The 18,045-nt window shown below is 43.9% G+C and overlaps 1 protein-coding gene across 1 annotated transcript; it reads left to right on the forward strand.

Moving 5' to 3' along the window:
- The first annotated feature begins 665 nt into the window (after positions 1 to 665).
- LOC139170711 (glutamine synthetase-like) lies at positions 666 to 16,810 on the forward strand. The gene is made up of 7 exons (XM_070758198.1): positions 666 to 801; positions 8,061 to 8,235; positions 10,417 to 10,578; positions 11,866 to 12,012; positions 12,990 to 13,117; positions 13,775 to 13,974; positions 16,360 to 16,810. Exons 2-7 carry the CDS (start codon positions 8,070 to 8,072, stop codon positions 16,715 to 16,717), a joined length of 1,161 nt encoding a protein of 386 aa, XP_070614299.1. The 5' UTR covers positions 666 to 801; positions 8,061 to 8,069; the 3' UTR covers positions 16,718 to 16,810.
- The last annotated feature ends 1,235 nt before the right edge of the window (positions 16,811 to 18,045 follow it).

Consider the following 18,045-nt stretch of genomic DNA (forward strand, 5'->3'; position numbering starts at 1 on the left):
GGAACCTCCGTGAAATCGCAGCATCGCAAAAACACCAAAGTCTTCGAAACCCCACCTCTGTGTTTTTGCGATGCTGCGATTTCACTGAGGCTCCCCTTGCTGGGAAACCCCACCTCCAGACAAAAACAGGTGCTTCGATGGCAACGGAAGTTCAGAGGCGGGGCATCCCAGTGGCGGCGGCGGGTTTGTAAGAAGAGGCAAAAAAATCTTAAACCCCGGGTTTGTATCTCGAAAAGTTTGTATGATGAGGTATCACTGTATTTCTGTTGGTATGGCCATTTCAAGCCAAGAAGAAACAAACTGATTTTGGTAAGGATTAGAGGTGTGAATTACAGAGAATTGATGATTTAATGATTTTGTTCAAGATATTAAAAAATATAAATATGAATTTAGAGCACAGTTTAGGATTATTAAATGTTGATGAAAGCCAATGATAATTTATGATGGGTTGAATGTCAATGGAGTTTGGATTATATATATATAATTCAATTACTGCTATGACCCTCTGAGCTGAGGGCGCCCGAGGGGATTCTGAGCAAGGGATTCCCCTTTCTCCTCTCGTTCAGGCGGGTCTATAACCCAACCTACGGCTCCGCCTTGCCCTCCACCACGCTCCTCCTCCTCTTCCTCCTTTTCTTCCTCTTCCTCCTCCTCCCTCCGGCCCCGAGTGCTCTGGGTAGGCGGGAAGCCAAACCCTATAAGAGCGGCAACCCGTGCCCGGAGCCGGCCGCTGCTCCGTGGCTGTGCCAAGAGATCGCACCGCAAGGAACAAGCCACAAGGTGCCACCATCGCCAAAACAGGTAAGCGCGCCGGATCTTGGCGCTCGATCCTGGGGAGGAAGCAGCCTTGGGCGGGTGGCTGCCACCCTCCAGTCCCCCATCTCTAATACTGTAGGGAAAACCTCGGGTAGGAGCGCGCCCTTGGAGTGGGGAGCGCGCGCTTCCCTTCTGTCCTTTTGGAGCGCACCTCTCCAAATTGGAGCTTTTGCGCCCCGTCGGAAGGGCAGTTCCCCCCCTTAAAAAAAAAACTCAAACCGGGCCGACTGTCAGCTTAAGAAGAACAGGGAAATGAAAGGAAGATTTGGGGGGGGGGGTTCCTGTTCATGTTCCGTTTGGCGGGTGTCTCTCTCACCGCAGCCTAAGCCGTGCGCAAATACGCGCCGTTTGGGTTCCACGTGGCTCCGGATTGCCGGCGCTCTCTTCCTACCTAGCCTTGCTTAGCCAACTCGATCATGTAGAACCCTGCCTCTGTTGATCTTCCAAGGGAGATCCGGGAGCTCAGCGGAGCAGGAAAAGGAGCAACGTTTCTGCGAAGTGACAGGACTTAAAAACCGCCTAGAGAACCAAGCCAGGTGTTTTCGTCCATAGGGACCTGGAAGGCATCGCGTTGCCTTCTGGAAGAAGAGAAAAGAAAAGGGCTAGGGGCGATCCTATGGGATGCTCTTATCCTTTCTGCTTCCCTGAAAAGTTAATAGTAAAATCTCCTTTGGTCTGGTCAGTTATATCGCTCTTTTTTTCTCTCTCTTTTCCTCTTTTTCTCTCCCTCCCTCCTTCCCTCCTCCTCTCTTTCTCTACCCCATCTCCCTCTGTCTCTTTCTCACGCTTTCTCCCACCTATCTTTCTCTCTCTCCCTCCTTCCCCCACTGTCTCCCTCCCTCTGTCTCTCCCCATCTCCTTCTGTCTCTTTCTCCCTCTCTCCTCCTCTCTCTTTCTCTCCCTCCCTCCTTCCCCCACTGTCTCCCTCCCTCTCTCTTTCTCCCCTTCCCCCTCCCCCCCCTTTCTCTTTCCCTATCTCCCTTTTCTTTCTCTCTGTCCCTCCTCCTCCCTCTTCCTCTCTTTCTCATCCTTCTTCCCCCCAATCCCTCACTCACTCTTTCTCTCCTCCCATCTCTCTCCCCCCTTTCTTTTTCCCTCTCCCTCCCTCCCCCTCCCCCTCTCTCTTCCCCTCTCCCTTCCCCCCTCCCTCTCAAGTCCTGGCATAAATGGGGAACTCAAACATCAAGTTGGATGATGCAATTGGGCGCTAAAAAGATTGCTGTGGCCCCCTCCTGCCCCTCTCCAGACTTGCACCCTTCCTATGACGTCAACTTTCACAGTCTCTTAAGAGCGGCTTCCTCCTCTGCGAATCTTGTTGTCTTAAAGCCTCAACAAATGTATTTGCTATCCATCCCTGCTCCAAAACAAAACAAATACATACATTTGCAACATCTTGTTGTTCTTCCATGAAACATCTTCCTATAAATAATCGGAATGCCTTGTTCTAAGCCACTGGTTCTCAACCTTTCTAAGGCTGTGACACGCTTAATACAGTTCCTCATGTTGTGGTGACCCCCAACCATAAGTCTAGCACCAATTCTCCCAACAGAGCTTTAAGCTGATTGGCAGGAAGGTGTGAAATTTGTCTTTTCCCCATGGTTTTAGGCGACCCCCGTGAAACTCATTCGACCCCCAAAAGGTCCCAACCCTCAGGTTGAGAACCACTGTTCTAACCTCTGTAGGGAATCTGCTTGGAGGACCAGAGCAGAACCCCCACTTAACCAAAAGAAGAAGAGTATAAACCCAATACTGTAATGTTAAAATTAAGGCTGGTTGGCTTCATTTGTTAGGAGGTTAACTTAGGCCATTTATAGCGAGGTGGGGAATTCACTTAGTACCCTGGCATTTAGTGATAGAGGAATCCCTTGGAGATAAATAGGTTGGCAAAAAAGGAATCTGTTGTCCCCATTTCTCTCGAGGGGCCCAACAAACCAACATTGGTCATTTTGTTGATAAAAAGTAGCTTGCGCGAGGATTCGTAGCCTCAGTTCCCAATGCTGAGCAAACAGGTTACAATCCTGCTTTGCAGAAAAGTAAGAAAATGGAGGTAAGGGACTAAGCATACAAATCGAATCAAAATCAATCAATCACTGCACCTCAGGGTAGTACAATAAGCAATGGATGGAAACTAATCAAGGAGAGAGGCAACTTAGAACTAAGGAGAAATTTCCTGAAAGTGAGAACAATGAATCCGTGGAACGGCTTGCCTCCAGAAGTTGTGAATGCTCCAACACTGGAAGTTTTTAAGAAGATGTTGTATAACCATTTGTCTGAAGTGGTGTAGGGTTTCCTGCCTAAGCAGGAGGTTGGACTAGAAGACCTCCAAGGTCCCTTCCAACTCTGTTGTTGTTGTTGTTGTTGTTATTAAAGCTGCAATAAGAGCCCATTTTAACCCGCGCCTCAACTAAAATTGAACAATATAGAGCGCTGGTGAGACCACATTTGGAATACTGTGTTCAGTTCTGGAGACCTCACCTACAAAAAGATATTGACAAAATTGAACGGATCCAAAGACAGGCTACAAGAATGGTGGAAGGTCTTAAGCATAAAACGTATCAGGAAAGACTTCATGAACTCAATCTGTATAGTCTGGAGGACAGAAGGAAAAGGGGGGACATGATCGAAACATTTAAATATGTTAAAGGGTTAAATAAGGTTCAGGAGGGAAGTGTTTTTAATAGGAAAGTGAACACAAGAACAAGGGGACACAATCTGAAGTTAGTTGGGGGAAAGATCAAAGGCAACATGAGAAAATATTATTTTACTGAAAGAGTAGTAGATCCTTGGAACAAACTTCCAGCAGACGTGGTTGGTAAATCCACAATAACTGAATTTAAACATGCCTGGGATAAACATATATCCATTGTAAGATAAAATACAGGAAATAGTATAAGGGCAGACTAGATGGACCATGAGGTCTTTTTCTGCCGTCAGTCTTCTATGTTTCTATGTTTCTAATATTCTTCCTAACATCAGCACTGATAATGTTACCTGGTCAGGTAATGAAATGTCTGCAAGAAAACAACCCAGGCCAAGAAAGCCACCTTCATTTTGACCCTACAAATAGATTTATTAATATTTTTCCTAATCTGTATCTTATTTCTTCCAGGGAGTGATAGAGGCGAATATTCATATAGCTTTTGGCATATGTTAAATGTGTGTTATCTTTCTTCTTTCTCTCCTCATTCCTCATTTTTTTAAAAAATAAAAAGTTTTTAAAAATCATTTTTTTAAAATAGGGGGGGGGTTTGCTTTTTTAATTATTTTTTCAGCATTGCCAACTTGATGGTTCATTATTTAAGAGCGCCAAGCTGGCTGATTTGCCTGGAGCTTATTTCTTATTGATTCTGACTTTCCTTAGCATAGTCATTGCCTTAAATTTTACAGCTATTTTGGGTTGGACTTCGGATAACATTTGTTTGTTTTTCCACTTCCTGGTGTCGTTTTGGTGATTGCAGAGCATTTCCTGGTGCCCCGGCTGAATCACCAACCGCACCGCCTAGAATCCGAAGCAGTAAATTTTGGCCTGGTTTAGCTGTAGCTGATTCTTATCTGCCCTGTTGAAACACCTGAGTTGGTACAACAGGCTTAACCAAATCAAGTCCTTATTTTATCCCGGTGGGATTTCCTTTTCAAATATTGTTCGGCTTTGAATGCCTGGAGGCTTTGAAGGGTAAACATCTTCACCCACAGAATGAAATTTCCATTCTGATGCAAAGTAGACCAATTTTTTTCTCCTTCCTTCCTTCCTTCCTTCCTTCCTTCCTTCCTTCCTTCCTTCCTTCCTTCCTTCCTTTTATTTTTCTGCCTGTCTGTGTCTCTCCTGCCTCTCTTCCTTCCTTTCTTTTTTTCTTTATTTCAATTCCCTTAATTCTTCCCTTTTTTCTTCCTTCCTTCCCTCTCTCCTTCCCTTCCTTTCATCTTTCTGTCTGTGTCTCTCCTGCCTCTCTCTTCCTTCCTTCCTTTCTTTTTTTCTTTTTTTCTTTTTCCTTCATTCTTCCCTTTTTTCTTCCTGTCTTCCCTCTCTCCTTCCCTTCCCTCCTCTCCCCCTTTCTCTTTCTCTCTCTGACTCTTTCCTTCCTTCCTTCCTTCCTTTCATCTTTCTCTCCCTCTGTCACTCCTGTCTCTCCTTTTCTCTTTCTATGACTCTCCTTTTTTCTTTTTCTTTCTTTCTTTCTTTCTTTCTTTCTTTCAGATCTTCCTTCCTTTCTCTCTTTCTCTCTCTCTCACACACACACTGGTATGCATTTTTTCTTCTCCACCTCTTTCCCAAAGGCCATATCCAAAGGCTACTTCCTGAAACCTCCAGACACACCTTTTCTGCCTAATCCCTTCACAGGGGATTAGCAGGGTGGAGAAGGGGGGTGTAACTCTTCCAAAGCCAGGATTTTGCCCCCCCTATCCCTCCACACCCACCCAGCACCCACTCCTTTGTTTGGAGTAATACTTATAGTTTTGGTTCCCTAAAGAGACCTTGTCAACAGAGTACATTCTGTTTGGAGATTTTCTTTAGCTATGCAAATGATCCCTCTGATATCCAGAGCTGTTGGTGTAAATGTCCCTGATAAGGGATTTAGATAAACTTAGATTTAAACCATGGAATGCTGGCACAACAAAAACTGAAGGGCCATATGTTTTATTATTTATTAAACAAATTTATATGACTGCTGTCACTCCAAGTGATTGACGTTTCTTGGAAGAACTCTTTTTCTGGAACAGGAACCGAAAGGGCCATTTGTTTATTATTTATTAAACACATTTATATGACAGCTCCAGACTTTAGGTTAATTGAAGAACTCTTTTTTTCCTGGCTCTAGTTGCACATTTTCTTGATTCAGTTTTGGTAAATGTGTCCTTTTTCATATTCCTCAAGGGTAATTCCTAATAAGAACAGTTTTGGTTTCATTTCTATTTTTTTTTTCTTATTTGATCATCTTTATTGAGTTTTTTAGTTAAAAACAAACAACATATAAACAAGATGTACAAAAACACATGGAATATAAACAAATAAAGTAAATACTAACCACATTTGCAACTATTTCATTTCCAGATATATTTATACTTCACAATCATTACTCCTTCTAGCTTTACATATACATACATACATACATACATACATACATACATACATACATACATACATCTATACTTCTCCATCCTACATCTATATTATTTACTATTTTCATTAAATTTGTTGATTTTATCAATTTTTTCCTGTTTATTATTATTATTATTATTATTATTATTATTATTATTTATTAGATTTGTATGCCGCCCCTCTCCGCAGTTATTTAACGTGTTTGTATTATCTCTTTAATTTCTAGCCACTTGCAAAAGTTTTCCCATTGGGTAAAAAAAAATATCTCTTGTTTATTTTGCAGTTCATAAGTAAGCCTGGTCATTTTAGCACAAGCCATGATTTTATTAATTATCCTGTTATCTGATGAAAGGTTTTGATCTTTCCAGTTTTGAGCATATGCCAATCTCGCCGCAGTTAATATATGAACAATAAAGTAGTATTTTGGTTTATTTCTTTTTTTTACTAGCCATATTTACTAATATTTCTTCTACCCATGTCTTGACCCTATTCCAAAATGTCACAATATCCCGATTGGATCACATGATCGATTGCTTTGAGAAAGTGACAAACTTTCATTTAGGTGGGAAATTGTGGGAATTTTCAGAGTCGTTTTTCCACCTGCCTGTGCCGATAGGACAGAACCTCTGTGGCACAGTGGTTAGAGTACAGTACTGCAACCTACTTCTGCTGATTGCTAGCCACCAGCAGTTTGGCAGATCGAATCTCAGTAGGCTCAAGGTTGACTCAGCCTTCCATCCTTCCGAGGTCGGTAAAATGAGGACCCTGATTGTTGGGGGCAATAGACCGACTCTGTGTAAACCGCTTAGAGAGGGATGCAAAGCACTGTGAAGCGGTACATAAGTCTAAATTGGTTGGCCTTCTCCGGGTCCCATCAACCAGACAATGTCGTTTGGCGGGACCAAGGGGAAGAGCCTTCTCTGTGGGGGCCCCGGCCCTCTAGAATCAGCTCCTCCCCCCCCCGGGAGATTCACACTGCCCCCACTCTCCTCGCCTTTTGCAAGAGTCTTAAGACTCACTGATGTCTCCAGGCTTGGGGCAATTAGACCTTGGCCCCCTGGCCAATAAATGTGATGTATGGCTGTGGTTTGAATTTGTTTGATTGATTTTTGATAGTTCGGGTTTTTAGCTTAGAAAGTTTTTAATTAATTAGATTTGTCTTTGTATTTACTGTTTTATATTACATGCTGTGAGCTTCCCCGAGTCTTTGGAGAGGGGCGGCATACAAATCTAATTATTATTAATAATAATATTAATATTACCACTTGCGGCCCTATTTGGACCGGGACTCACTGCTCACAGTCGCTCATGCCCTCATCACCTCGAGGTTCGACTACTGCAACGCTCTCTACATGGGGCTACCTTTGAAAAGTGTTCGGAAACTTCCGATCGTGCAGAATGCGGCCGCGAGAGCTATCATGGGGCTTCCCAGATTCGCCCATGTTTCACCAACACTCTGTGGCCTGCACTGGCTGCCGATCAGTTTCCGTTCACAATTCAAAGTGTTGGTAATGACCTTTGAAGCCCCACATGGCATTGGACCAGAATACCTCCGGAACCGCCTTCTACCGCATGAATCCCAGCGGCCGATAAGGTCCCACAGAGTTGGCTTTCTCCGTGTCCCGTCGACTAAACAATGTTGTTTGGCAGGCCCCATGGGAAGAGCCTTCTGTGTGGCAGCCCCGGCCCTCTGGAATCAACTCCCCCCAGAGATTAGAACTGCCCCCACCCTCCTTGTCTTTCCCAAGTTACTTAAGACCCACCTGTATCCCCCAGGCTTTTTATATTTTATGTTTGGTATGCGTGTGTTGCATGGTTTTAAAATGATGGGGTTTTTAGATGTGTTTTAATATTAGATTTGTTCCATTGTAACATTGTTATTATTGTTGTTGTGAGCTGCCCCGAGTCTTTGGAGAGGGGCGGCATACAAATCTAATAAATAATAATAATAATAATAATAATAATAATAATAATAATAATAATAATAATAATTGCTATATCCGAGAAACCTCTTCTTCGAGGAAAGTGCCTGCCTTAAAGTTTGGTTTGTATATGGGGTGTGGCCCTTATATAACGCTGACCACCTCCTTACTGTGAACTTGACTTTGAAAACATTGTTGTTTCCTCCCCACACACCCCCATCTAGATTGCCACCATGTCTGTGTCACAAAGTTCCAAGCTCAACAAAGGGATCAGAGACCAGTACATGAAGCTACCCCAAGGAAAGAAGGCCATGGCCACCTACGTTTGGATCGACGGAAGTGGAGAAGGCCTTCGCTGTAAAACTAAAACCTTAATGCAGGAACCAGGTTGCGTTGAAGGTGAGCTTGAAACACGGTCCTCCCTCACTTCCCTCCACTGTTCACATCTCGATTTGTCCTCGGGCGGGAACTTTCTCGAGCACTCCAACATAGAAACATAGAAGATGGACGGCAGAAAAAGACCTCCTGGTCCATCTAGTCTGCCCTTATACTATTTCCTATATTTTATCTTAGGATGCATCTATGTTTACCCCAGGCGTGTTTCAATTCAGTCATTGTGGATTTACCAACCACGTCTGCTGGAAGTTTGTTCCAAGCATCTACGACTCTTTCAGTCAAATAATATTTTCTCACGTTGTTTCTGATCTTTCCCCCAACTAACCTCCAATTGGGCCCCCTTGTTCTTGCGTTCACTTTCCTATTAAAAGTACTTCTCTCCTGAACCTTATTTAACCTTTTAACATATTTAAATGTTTCGATCATGTCCCCCCCCCCCTTTCCCTTCTGTTCTCCAAACTATATACAGATTGAGTTCTTTAAGTCTTTCCTTATAAGTTTTATGCTTAAGACCTTCCACCATTTTTGTAGCCGGTCTTTGGACCCCGTTTGATTTTATCGATATCTTTTTGTAGGTGAGGTCTCCAGAACTGGACACAATATTCCAAATGTGGTCTCACCAGCGCTCTATACAGCGGGATCACAATCTCCCTCTTCCTGCTTGTTATACCTCTAGCTATGCAGCCAAGCATTCTACTCACTTTCCCTACCGCCTGACCACACTGTTCACCCATTTTGGGACTGTCAGAAATCACTACCCCTAAATCCTTCTCTTCTGAAGTTTTTGCTAACACAGAACTGCCAATACAATACTGCCAAACCTCTTTTTAGTAAGTTGTTTGACTCAGCCTTCTATCCTTCCAAGGTGTTAAAATGACGATCTTGATTGTGTGGGCAATAAACATCTGGCTCTGTTAAAAAGTGCTATTGCTAATATGTTGTAAGCCGCCCTGAGTCTAAGGAGAAGGGCGGCATAAAAATCAAATAAATAAACCCAGGCCGTCCCCAACTTACAACCATTAATAGATTCCCGTAAAGGTTATGGTATTTATTTTTTTAAAAAATCAGGTGTGAGTCCTGTGCCCTGCGAGGTTCGAATGGTTTAATGTTGACAAACCCTCTTGGGATTCCTTGGGTTAAAATGTAGATGAGCCTCTTACAAAGTCCATTCATGAGTAAAGAGTCCTTTGTCTACAGTTAGAATAATGAATCATCGCCTGCAGAAGTTGTGGGTGCTTCTACCACAACCATTTGTCTGGAGTGGTCTAGGGCAGTGGGATATCTTGCCTCCAGAAGTTGTGAATGCCCCAACACTGGAAGTTTTTAAGAAGATGTTGGATAACCCTTTGTCTGAAGTGGTGCAGGGTTTCCTGCCTAAGCAGGGAGTTGGACTAGAACAGTGATTTTCAACCTTTTTTGAGCTGCAGCATATTTTTTACATATACAAAATAATGGGCCACCTTGAGCCCCCAGTGGGGGGGATAAAAAAGTTTGGACAAAAAATATTCTTTCTCTCGTCTCTCTCTTCTTCCCTTTCGCACTATTTCTCTCCCTCTTTCTCTTCCTTCCTCTCTCTCTCCATCCCTCTTTCTCTCTTCCTTCCTTCCTCTCTTTTTTGCTCTCTTTCTATCTCTCCCTCCTTCCCTGCCTCTCTTTCTCTCTCTTTCTTTCTTTCTTTCTCTTTCTTTCTCTATCTCTCTTGCTTGCTTGCTTGCTTGCTTGCTTTCTCTCTCTCGCTTTCTTTCTCTTTCTTTCTCTTTCTTTCTCTCTTGTTTTCTTTCTCTTCCTCTCTCTCTCTCTTGCTTTCTTTCTCTTTCTTTCTCTATCTATCTCTCTTTCTTTCTCTTTCTTTCTCTCTCTCTCTTGCTTTCTTTCTCTTTCTTTCTCTCTCTCTTTCTGAGCTTCGCGGCACACCTAACCATGTCTCGCGGCACACTAGTGTGCTGTGGCACACTGGTTGAAAAACACTGGACTAGAAGACCTCCAAGGTCCCTTCCAACTCTTGTTGTTATTATTATTATTAAGTTGTGGGTGCCCTAACAGCGGATGCTTTTAAGAAGAGATTGGACCGCCGTTTGTTTGAAATGGTGTAGGGTCTCTCTCTTCAGCAGGGGGGCTGGACTAGATGACCCCTAAGCTCCCTTCCAACTCTGGTTATTCCTCTCTTCTTCAACTCTCCTGCAGAACTCTCAGAATGGAACTTCGACGGGTCCAGCACAGGACAATCCGAAGGGTCCAACAGCGACATGTACTTAATCCCTGTGAAGATGTTCCGAGATCCGTTTTCCTTGGACCCAAACAAGCTGGTATTGTGTGAGGTTCTGAAGTACAACCGGAAACCGGCGGGTGAGTCTTTTCTCTTCAACGTTGTATGTATATATGGAATGGTGGAGAAAAAAATAAATATATATATACATTGATACCATGTCTTACAAACTTAATTGGTTCCGGGACGAGGTTCTTAAGGTGAAAAGTTTGTAAGACGAAACAATGTTTCCCATAGGAATCAATGGAAAAGCGATTAATGCGTGCAAGCCCAAAATTCACCCCTTTTGCCAGCCGAAGCGCCCGTTTTCGGGCTGCTGGGATTCCCCTGAAGCTCCCCTCCATGGGAAACCCCACCTCCGGACTTCCGCATTTTTGCGATGCTGCAGGGGAATCCCACCAGCGGGAAAACGGGTGTTCGACTGGTAATGGAAGTCTGGAGGCGGGGCATCCCAGCGGCGGCGGCGGGTTCGTAAGGTGAAAATAGTTTGGAAGAAGAGGCAAAAAAATCTTAAACCCCGGGTTTGTATCTTGAAAAGTTCGTATGACGAGGGGTTCGTAAGACGAGGTATCACTGTAGTTTTTAATAAATTTTAAACATTCCGGAGATCGCAATGGCTGTTGACTCTTCATTTATACATACATACAGTGATGGGCTACGAGCCAGCGTGATTTTGCTGCTGCACCTGTTAAGGTAGCAAAATAACACATGGAGCTGCAGGTAAAACCTCGCCGAAACACGGGTGCAATTTGCTACCTCCAAAATTGCGCTGGTCCCGCAAGAACCTATGAGCCGCGGCGGCAAGTACAATTTAGTGTTCTGGCTCGTAGCCCAACCCTGCAAACATACATATATAGATACACACACACACACACACACACTGCTCAAAAAAATAAAGGGAACACTTAAACAATATAACTCCAAGTAAATCAAAGTGTCCACTTAGGAAGCAACACTGATTAAAACTATCGCAGAGTCCTATATTGGAGCTCTGGCATCCTTTCCGAATCTGTTTATCCTGTTTTTTCTTTCTATGATGGCATGAATCCACCCCATAAATGACAAAGAAAAGCCTGGAATGTTGTAAGATTTCCTGTCATGGATGTTGGTGGTAGGAGGGGTGAACTAGAAGACCTCTAAAGTCCCTTCCAACCCTCTTACTTGACGTTCTGTAGATTAACAGCAAAACAGTCCTGGAAAGTTTTTAGTTGGACCTTTAATTTTTTTTAAAAAAAAATTCCATTTGGGGCCGTTCAGTGCTTCAAGCTGCCCGCCGCAAGCAGCTGGATTGTTCAGCATTAAGAGAGATACTCTCCACACAGTCCCGAGTTCAAATTCTCCCCTTTCCGTTTCTTCCCCTCCTGCAGAGACCAATTTGAGGTACACCTGTAAGCAAGTGATGGATTTGGTGAAAGACTGCCAGCCGTGGTTTGGAATGGAACAGGAATACACCTTGTTGGGCATAGATGGAAGGCCGTACGCCTGGCCCGAAAACGGATATCCGGGACCACAAGGTGAGAGGTTGCCGGGCAGAACAGTTGTTTGGCTGGGCCAAAAGGCAGGGGTCCCTTCTAATACAGGCAGTCCTCAACTTATAACCGCAGTCAAGCCCAACACTGCGGTGAGACCCTTGTTAAGGGAGCTGTGCTTCCTTTTACAACCTCTCTGAGCACCTTCCTTCCTTCCTTCCATCCATCCATCCATCCATCCTTCCTTCCTTCCTTTCCTCTTTTTCTATCTCTCCTTCCTTCCCTCTTTTTCCATCTCTCTCATTCCACCTCCCTTCCTTCCTCCCTTCCTTTCCTCTTTTTCCATCTCGCCTTCCATCTCCCACCCTTCCTTCCTTCTTTCTCTCCCTCCCTCCTTCCCTCTTTTCCCATCTCTTTCTCTCCTTCCATCTCCCTCCCTCCCTTTCTTCGTTCTTTTCCATCTCGCCTTCCATCTCCCACCCTTCCCTCCCCCCTCTTCCCTCCTTCCTTCCCTCTTTTTCCTTCTCTCTCCCTTTCTTCCTTCCTTCCTCCTTACTTTTTCCATCTCTCTCTCCTTCCATCTCCCTCCTTTCTTTCTTTCTTTCTTTCTTTTTTTCTTTCTTTCTCTCTTTCTTTCTCTCTCCTCTCTTTCTCTCTCTCTCTCTCCCTCCCCACTCTCACCCTCCCTCTCTGCCCAAAGTCCAGACAACAATGGAAAAATGCTCGTGCGAAATCCCCCAAGGACATTGCTTGTCGCCAGCATTGCACAAGGTTCCCCACCGGAGAACTGGTTTGGTTGTGCAATCTTTTCTTCCTGGTTCTTTTTCTCCCCTCCCCCACCCCTGCATATTTTGGTTCTGGCTTGTCTTTACAAAAAAATAAAAATAAAAATGCTAGCAATGAGAGGGGGGGAGAGAGAGAGAGGAGAGAGAGAGTTCGCATGTACCATGCTAGGCACCATTTGTGTGTCTGTGTGTCTTTGAGCATTTATTAACAAACACATTCTTCTCTTTTATTCCCAGGACCCTATTACTGTGGGGTGGGTGCCAACAAAGTGTACGGACGTGACATTGTGGAAGCGCACTACAAAGCTTGCATGTACGCAGGCGTGGACATCGCTGGCACCAACGCTGAAGTCATGCCATCTCAGGTATTTGAACTGAAAAAACTGTCCTTGTGTCTAGTTGTCTTGGTGTGCAGTGCTCTGTAGCATCGCTTTGGGGGTAGGAGTTGAAACAGTTTGTGTCCAGGATGCGAGGGGCAGTAAATATTTTCACTGCCCTCTTTTTGACCTGTGCAGTACACAGGTCCTCAATGGAAGGCAGGTTGGCAGCCATTGTTTTTTCTGCAGTTCTGATTATTCTCTGAAGTCTGTGTTGGTCTTGTTGGGTTGCAGAACCGAACCAGACAGTTATGGAGGTGCAGATGACAGACTCAATGATTCCTCTGTAGAACTGTATGAGCAGCTCCTTGGGCAGTTTGGGCTTCCAGAGTTGGCACAGAATGAACGTTTTTTGTTGTACCTTTTTTTGATGGCGTTTTTGGTGTCAGCCGACCATTTTAGGTCTTGAGATATGAACATGAAAATATGAGATATTTCTGTACATCTTTATAGCATCGGTGTCTCTTCTAAAAAAAGTTGTATGATTTCTATGCATGTATCTCTTAATCTAGGTATATACTGTTACTCTAATGCTGCCTCCTTAACTCTAATTTTGTCACCTGGGTTTGTTGGGTTGAAGGGTTACTCAAGGGATCCACCACGAAGACGTGTTTTAACGCCACTTTTCTCCTTGCGTCCCCCTAGTGGGAATTTCAAATAGGGCCATGCGTGGGCATTGACATGGGCGACCACCTCTGGATGGCGAGGTACATTTTACATCGGGTCTGTGAAGATTTCGGTGTCGTGGCTTCCCTGGATCCTAAGCCGATGGTTGGCAACTGGAATGGGGCTGGGTGCCATACTAACGTCAGCACCATAGAGACAAGACAGATAGGGGGCATCAAGTAAGTATATAAACATTGTTATATCTTTGTACACTGCCAATATGTACTTGACAAAACAAATAAATAAAAATAAATAAAGTAGTTTGTTAGCATTCCACACTGGTCTAAACAGCCAGTGATAGAAATACTGTGGTTGTTGAGACAATAATACAAGCCAACGTATAGTAAAGGTATTATTTACAAGATATACAATATCTCCATAATATGACACAGTAATTATAATACAGTCCATAATACATCTCTTTTTCGCACATATACGTACATATAGAAACATATACAGTGATACCTTGTCTTACGAACTTAATTGGTTCCAGGAGGAGGTTCGTAAGGTGAAAAGTTTGTAAGATGAAACAATGTTTCCCATAGGAAACAATGGAAAACCGATTAATGCGTGCAAGCCCACCCCCCAAAAAATCGCAAAAATGGGCACTCCGCTGGGCGCTGCTGCCCGGGCGCTTCTTGGCGCTCTCCCGAATCCGAACCCGGAAGTTCGGCAAAGGTTCGGGATCGGGAGAACGCCGAGAAGCGCCGCTGACCAGCTGTCACCTTCCCAGAAGAGCCATGGAGCTGTCGGCCATCGGAAGGCTCAAACACAGGTGGGGAATCCCAATAGGGAATTCCAGGGGCAGAGCTTTGACATCACGGAGACGTCCTTCCTGGAGTCCCCTTTTCGGCCGGCCAGGAACGACATCTCTGTGACGTCAAAGCTCCGCCCCTGGAAAACGCCAAGAAGCGCCCCGGCTGTTTCAGAAAGTGACAGCAGGCCGCGGCACTTCTCGGTGTTCTCCCGAACCCAAACTTTTGCTGGACTTCCGAGAAGCGCCCCAGCTGTTTTGGAAGGTGACAGCTGGGCGGCGGCGCCCAGTGGAGCGTCCGGAGGTGGGGCATCCCGGCGGCAGCAGCGGGTTCGTAAGGCAAAAAAAGTTCGTAAGAAGAGGCAAAAAGATTCCGAACCCCGGGTTCGTATCTCGAAAAGTTTGTATGACGAGGGGTTCGTATCACGAGGTATTATCTCCTTCGCACACAGCAGATATAATATAGTATTATATTATATATTATATAATTATATATTGTATATATTATATAATATTTATATATTATATATTATATATATATTATATTATATATATTATCTCCTTTGTACACAGCAGGTGCATATACCATTACATATATTATATCATTTGCACATAGCAGATATAATATAGTATTACATATATTCTTTTGTTCGCGCACAGCAGATATAATATACCATTTAGTATTAGCACACAGCTTATTCTCTTATTAATACAGCAAATACCTTTACATCAGTATAGTATATTCTTCAAAGTATAGATCGGTTTGATTTTCCTACATGTTTCCCTTCCTCTATTTTTCGTCACAATTTTCTTTTGTACTTTTGTTTTTAAATGAAAAAAAATTGGCAAAGGATTTATTTCAGCAGGAAAAAAAAGAGAAAAATTGAATTATTTTCTACATAAATCCACAATCGAAACCGGAACTTTTTTCCTGACTAATGACCCCTGTAGAACTGTTGGGAGCAAAAGTTATTTTATTTATATACCCATATAGAGGATGAAATGTCCCTCCATGTTGTTCCTATTCCAATCGTAAATTAGAAATACTTTTTATACGTTTCAGACAATTCCTCTTCAAAGAACAGACTTTGAAGTACACACCCCCCCCCCCCAAAAAAACCCTGGAAATGAAATTTTATTTCTGCTTTTACAGTGAAATGGGGAACATTAGTAAATTTCAGCAATAGTTATAAGGATTTTTTTTCTTTGTTGAATAAAGATTATCCATACTTCAAAAATCCTACGTAAAGCAAAATTGAAATAATCTATTAGGGTAAACGGCCAGGAGAGAGAAAAACTCAGGACTCAGCTTCCAGACTGGTGAATATTAAATTGATGCCAGATCAATAGCATTGTAGCTTTTAGAGTTATATACCTGTTTTATGATTGCTGTTAGCCGCCCCGAGTCTTCGGAGAGGGGCGGCATATAAATCAAATAAATAAATAAATAAATACTGCTTCATAGTGCTTTTACATTCTTCTCTAGGCAATTTACAGAATCAGCCTCTTGCCCCAGCAGTCTGGGTCCTCATTTGACCCACCTTGGAAGGATGGGAGGCTGAGTCGACCTTGAACCAGTGATGGGATTTGAACCGCTGAACTACCGCTAGCAGTTATCGGAAGTAGCCTGCAGTGCTGCACTCTAACCACTGCACCGCCCCAGCTCAGTTAAATAAAAGTCAATAAAAATCAGGAGGAACTAGATTTTGGACCGTTTGTGTTAACGTAATGATTCTAGGCTGCTAACATGCTTCACTCCACCGCCCTAGCTCTTACCTGCACTTCTCTTACACTTCCTTCTTCTTCACAGGGCCATCGAAGCAGCCATTGAAAAGCTGAGCAAACGCCACGCGTACCACATCCGGATGTACGATCCCCGAGGAGGCCTGGACAACAGCAGACGGCTAACCGGCCAGCACGAGACCTCCAGCATCTCAGAGTTCTCGGCGGGAGTAGCCAACCGTGGCGCCAGCATACGGATCCCCCGTCAAGTCGGGCAAGACGGCTACGGCTACTACGAAGACCGACGGCCGTCTGCAAACTGCGATCCCTACGCGGTCACGGAAGCCATCATGCGGACCACGATAATTGGCGAAACAGGGGACGGGCTTGAAGAGGAGGAGGACACGGATGAAACACGGCTGCAGAGGGCCGCACTCAAGGACTGATCCCCACCCACCCCATGATTCGCAGCCAACCGGACCCCTTCCCTTCCCAACTCGTTCTGCTCCTGTTAGTAAAACATCTGGCAACTTCAGAAAGATTCTCTTTTGGTTCTATGGTGTTCTTTTGGCTTTCAAATTCTACTTTTTGGACCCTGAATTTTTGTTCTTCACACCTAGTGGACATCACAAAGTGTTTAGATCATACTACTGAGGTTTCCCAAATTAGAGCTTTTTTAGAAATTGAGTGGGAGGGGAAAACAGTAAAATTTGAATATACAGTGGTACCTCATCATAGGAACTTAATTGGTTCCAGGAGGAGGTTCGTAAGGTGAAAAGTTTGTAAGATGAAACAATGTTTCCCATAGGAATAATAAGCAAATAATGCGTGCAAATCCTTCAGGAAAATCCCAAACTTTAGAAGGGAGGCGAACAGAGGGCAGGGAGGAGCAGCTAAAGGGGGCGGGTGGAAGAAGCAAGGCTAGGCTAAAGGGTGAGTGGGAAGGAAGAAAGGCAAGGGGGGCGCCCCTCCCTTTTCTTTCTTCAAAAGACACAGTTTCAGTTCCTTTGCAAGCACGTTGTTCTCTGCAAAAAATTTCCTCCCCCAAGCTGCCCCTCCCTCCTCCCTTTTCTTTCTTAAAAAGACACCCTTTCAGTTCCTTTGCAAGCACGTTGTTCTCTGCAAAATCTTTCCTCCCCCAAGCTGCCCCTCCCTTTTCTTTCTTAAAAAGACACCCTTTCAGTGCCTTTGCAAGCACGTTGTTCTCTGCAAAATGTTTCTTACTCCATGCAGCCTCTCCCTTTTCTTTCTTCAAAAAAGGGGGTAAAAAGAAACCCCTTCATCCCAGCAGCAGCTGCTTGGGTTCGTAAGGTGAAAATAGTTCGGAAGAAGAGGCAAAAAAATCTTAAACACCGGGTTCGTATCTTGAAAAGTTCGTTAGAAGAGGCGTTCGTAAGATGAGGTACCACTGTATATATATATATATATATATATATATATATATATTTACAGCAGCACGAAGCTTACAACTTCAGCCTGATGATGGTGAATGTGATTTCACCGAAACGTCGCATAGACATGCGAAATCTTACATGGGACAAAACCCGAACTCAGAACAATCTACATATATAGGTAGGTAGGTAGGTAGGTAGGTAGATTGTTCTGAGTTTTTCTCCGTGTAATATTTTGAGTGTCTTTGCGATGTTTTGGCAAAATCACATTCGCGGCCATCAGGCTGAAGTCATTGGCTTCGTGCTGCTTTGAATATGGTTATTGAATATGAATATTGAATATGGCACTAAGCCAATAACTTCAGCCTGATGATGGTGAATGT

This window comes from Erythrolamprus reginae, chromosome 8, assembly GCF_031021105.1.
Source record: "Erythrolamprus reginae isolate rEryReg1 chromosome 8, rEryReg1.hap1, whole genome shotgun sequence".
In the NCBI taxonomy this organism is placed as follows: domain Eukaryota; kingdom Metazoa; phylum Chordata; class Lepidosauria; order Squamata; family Dipsadidae; genus Erythrolamprus; species Erythrolamprus reginae.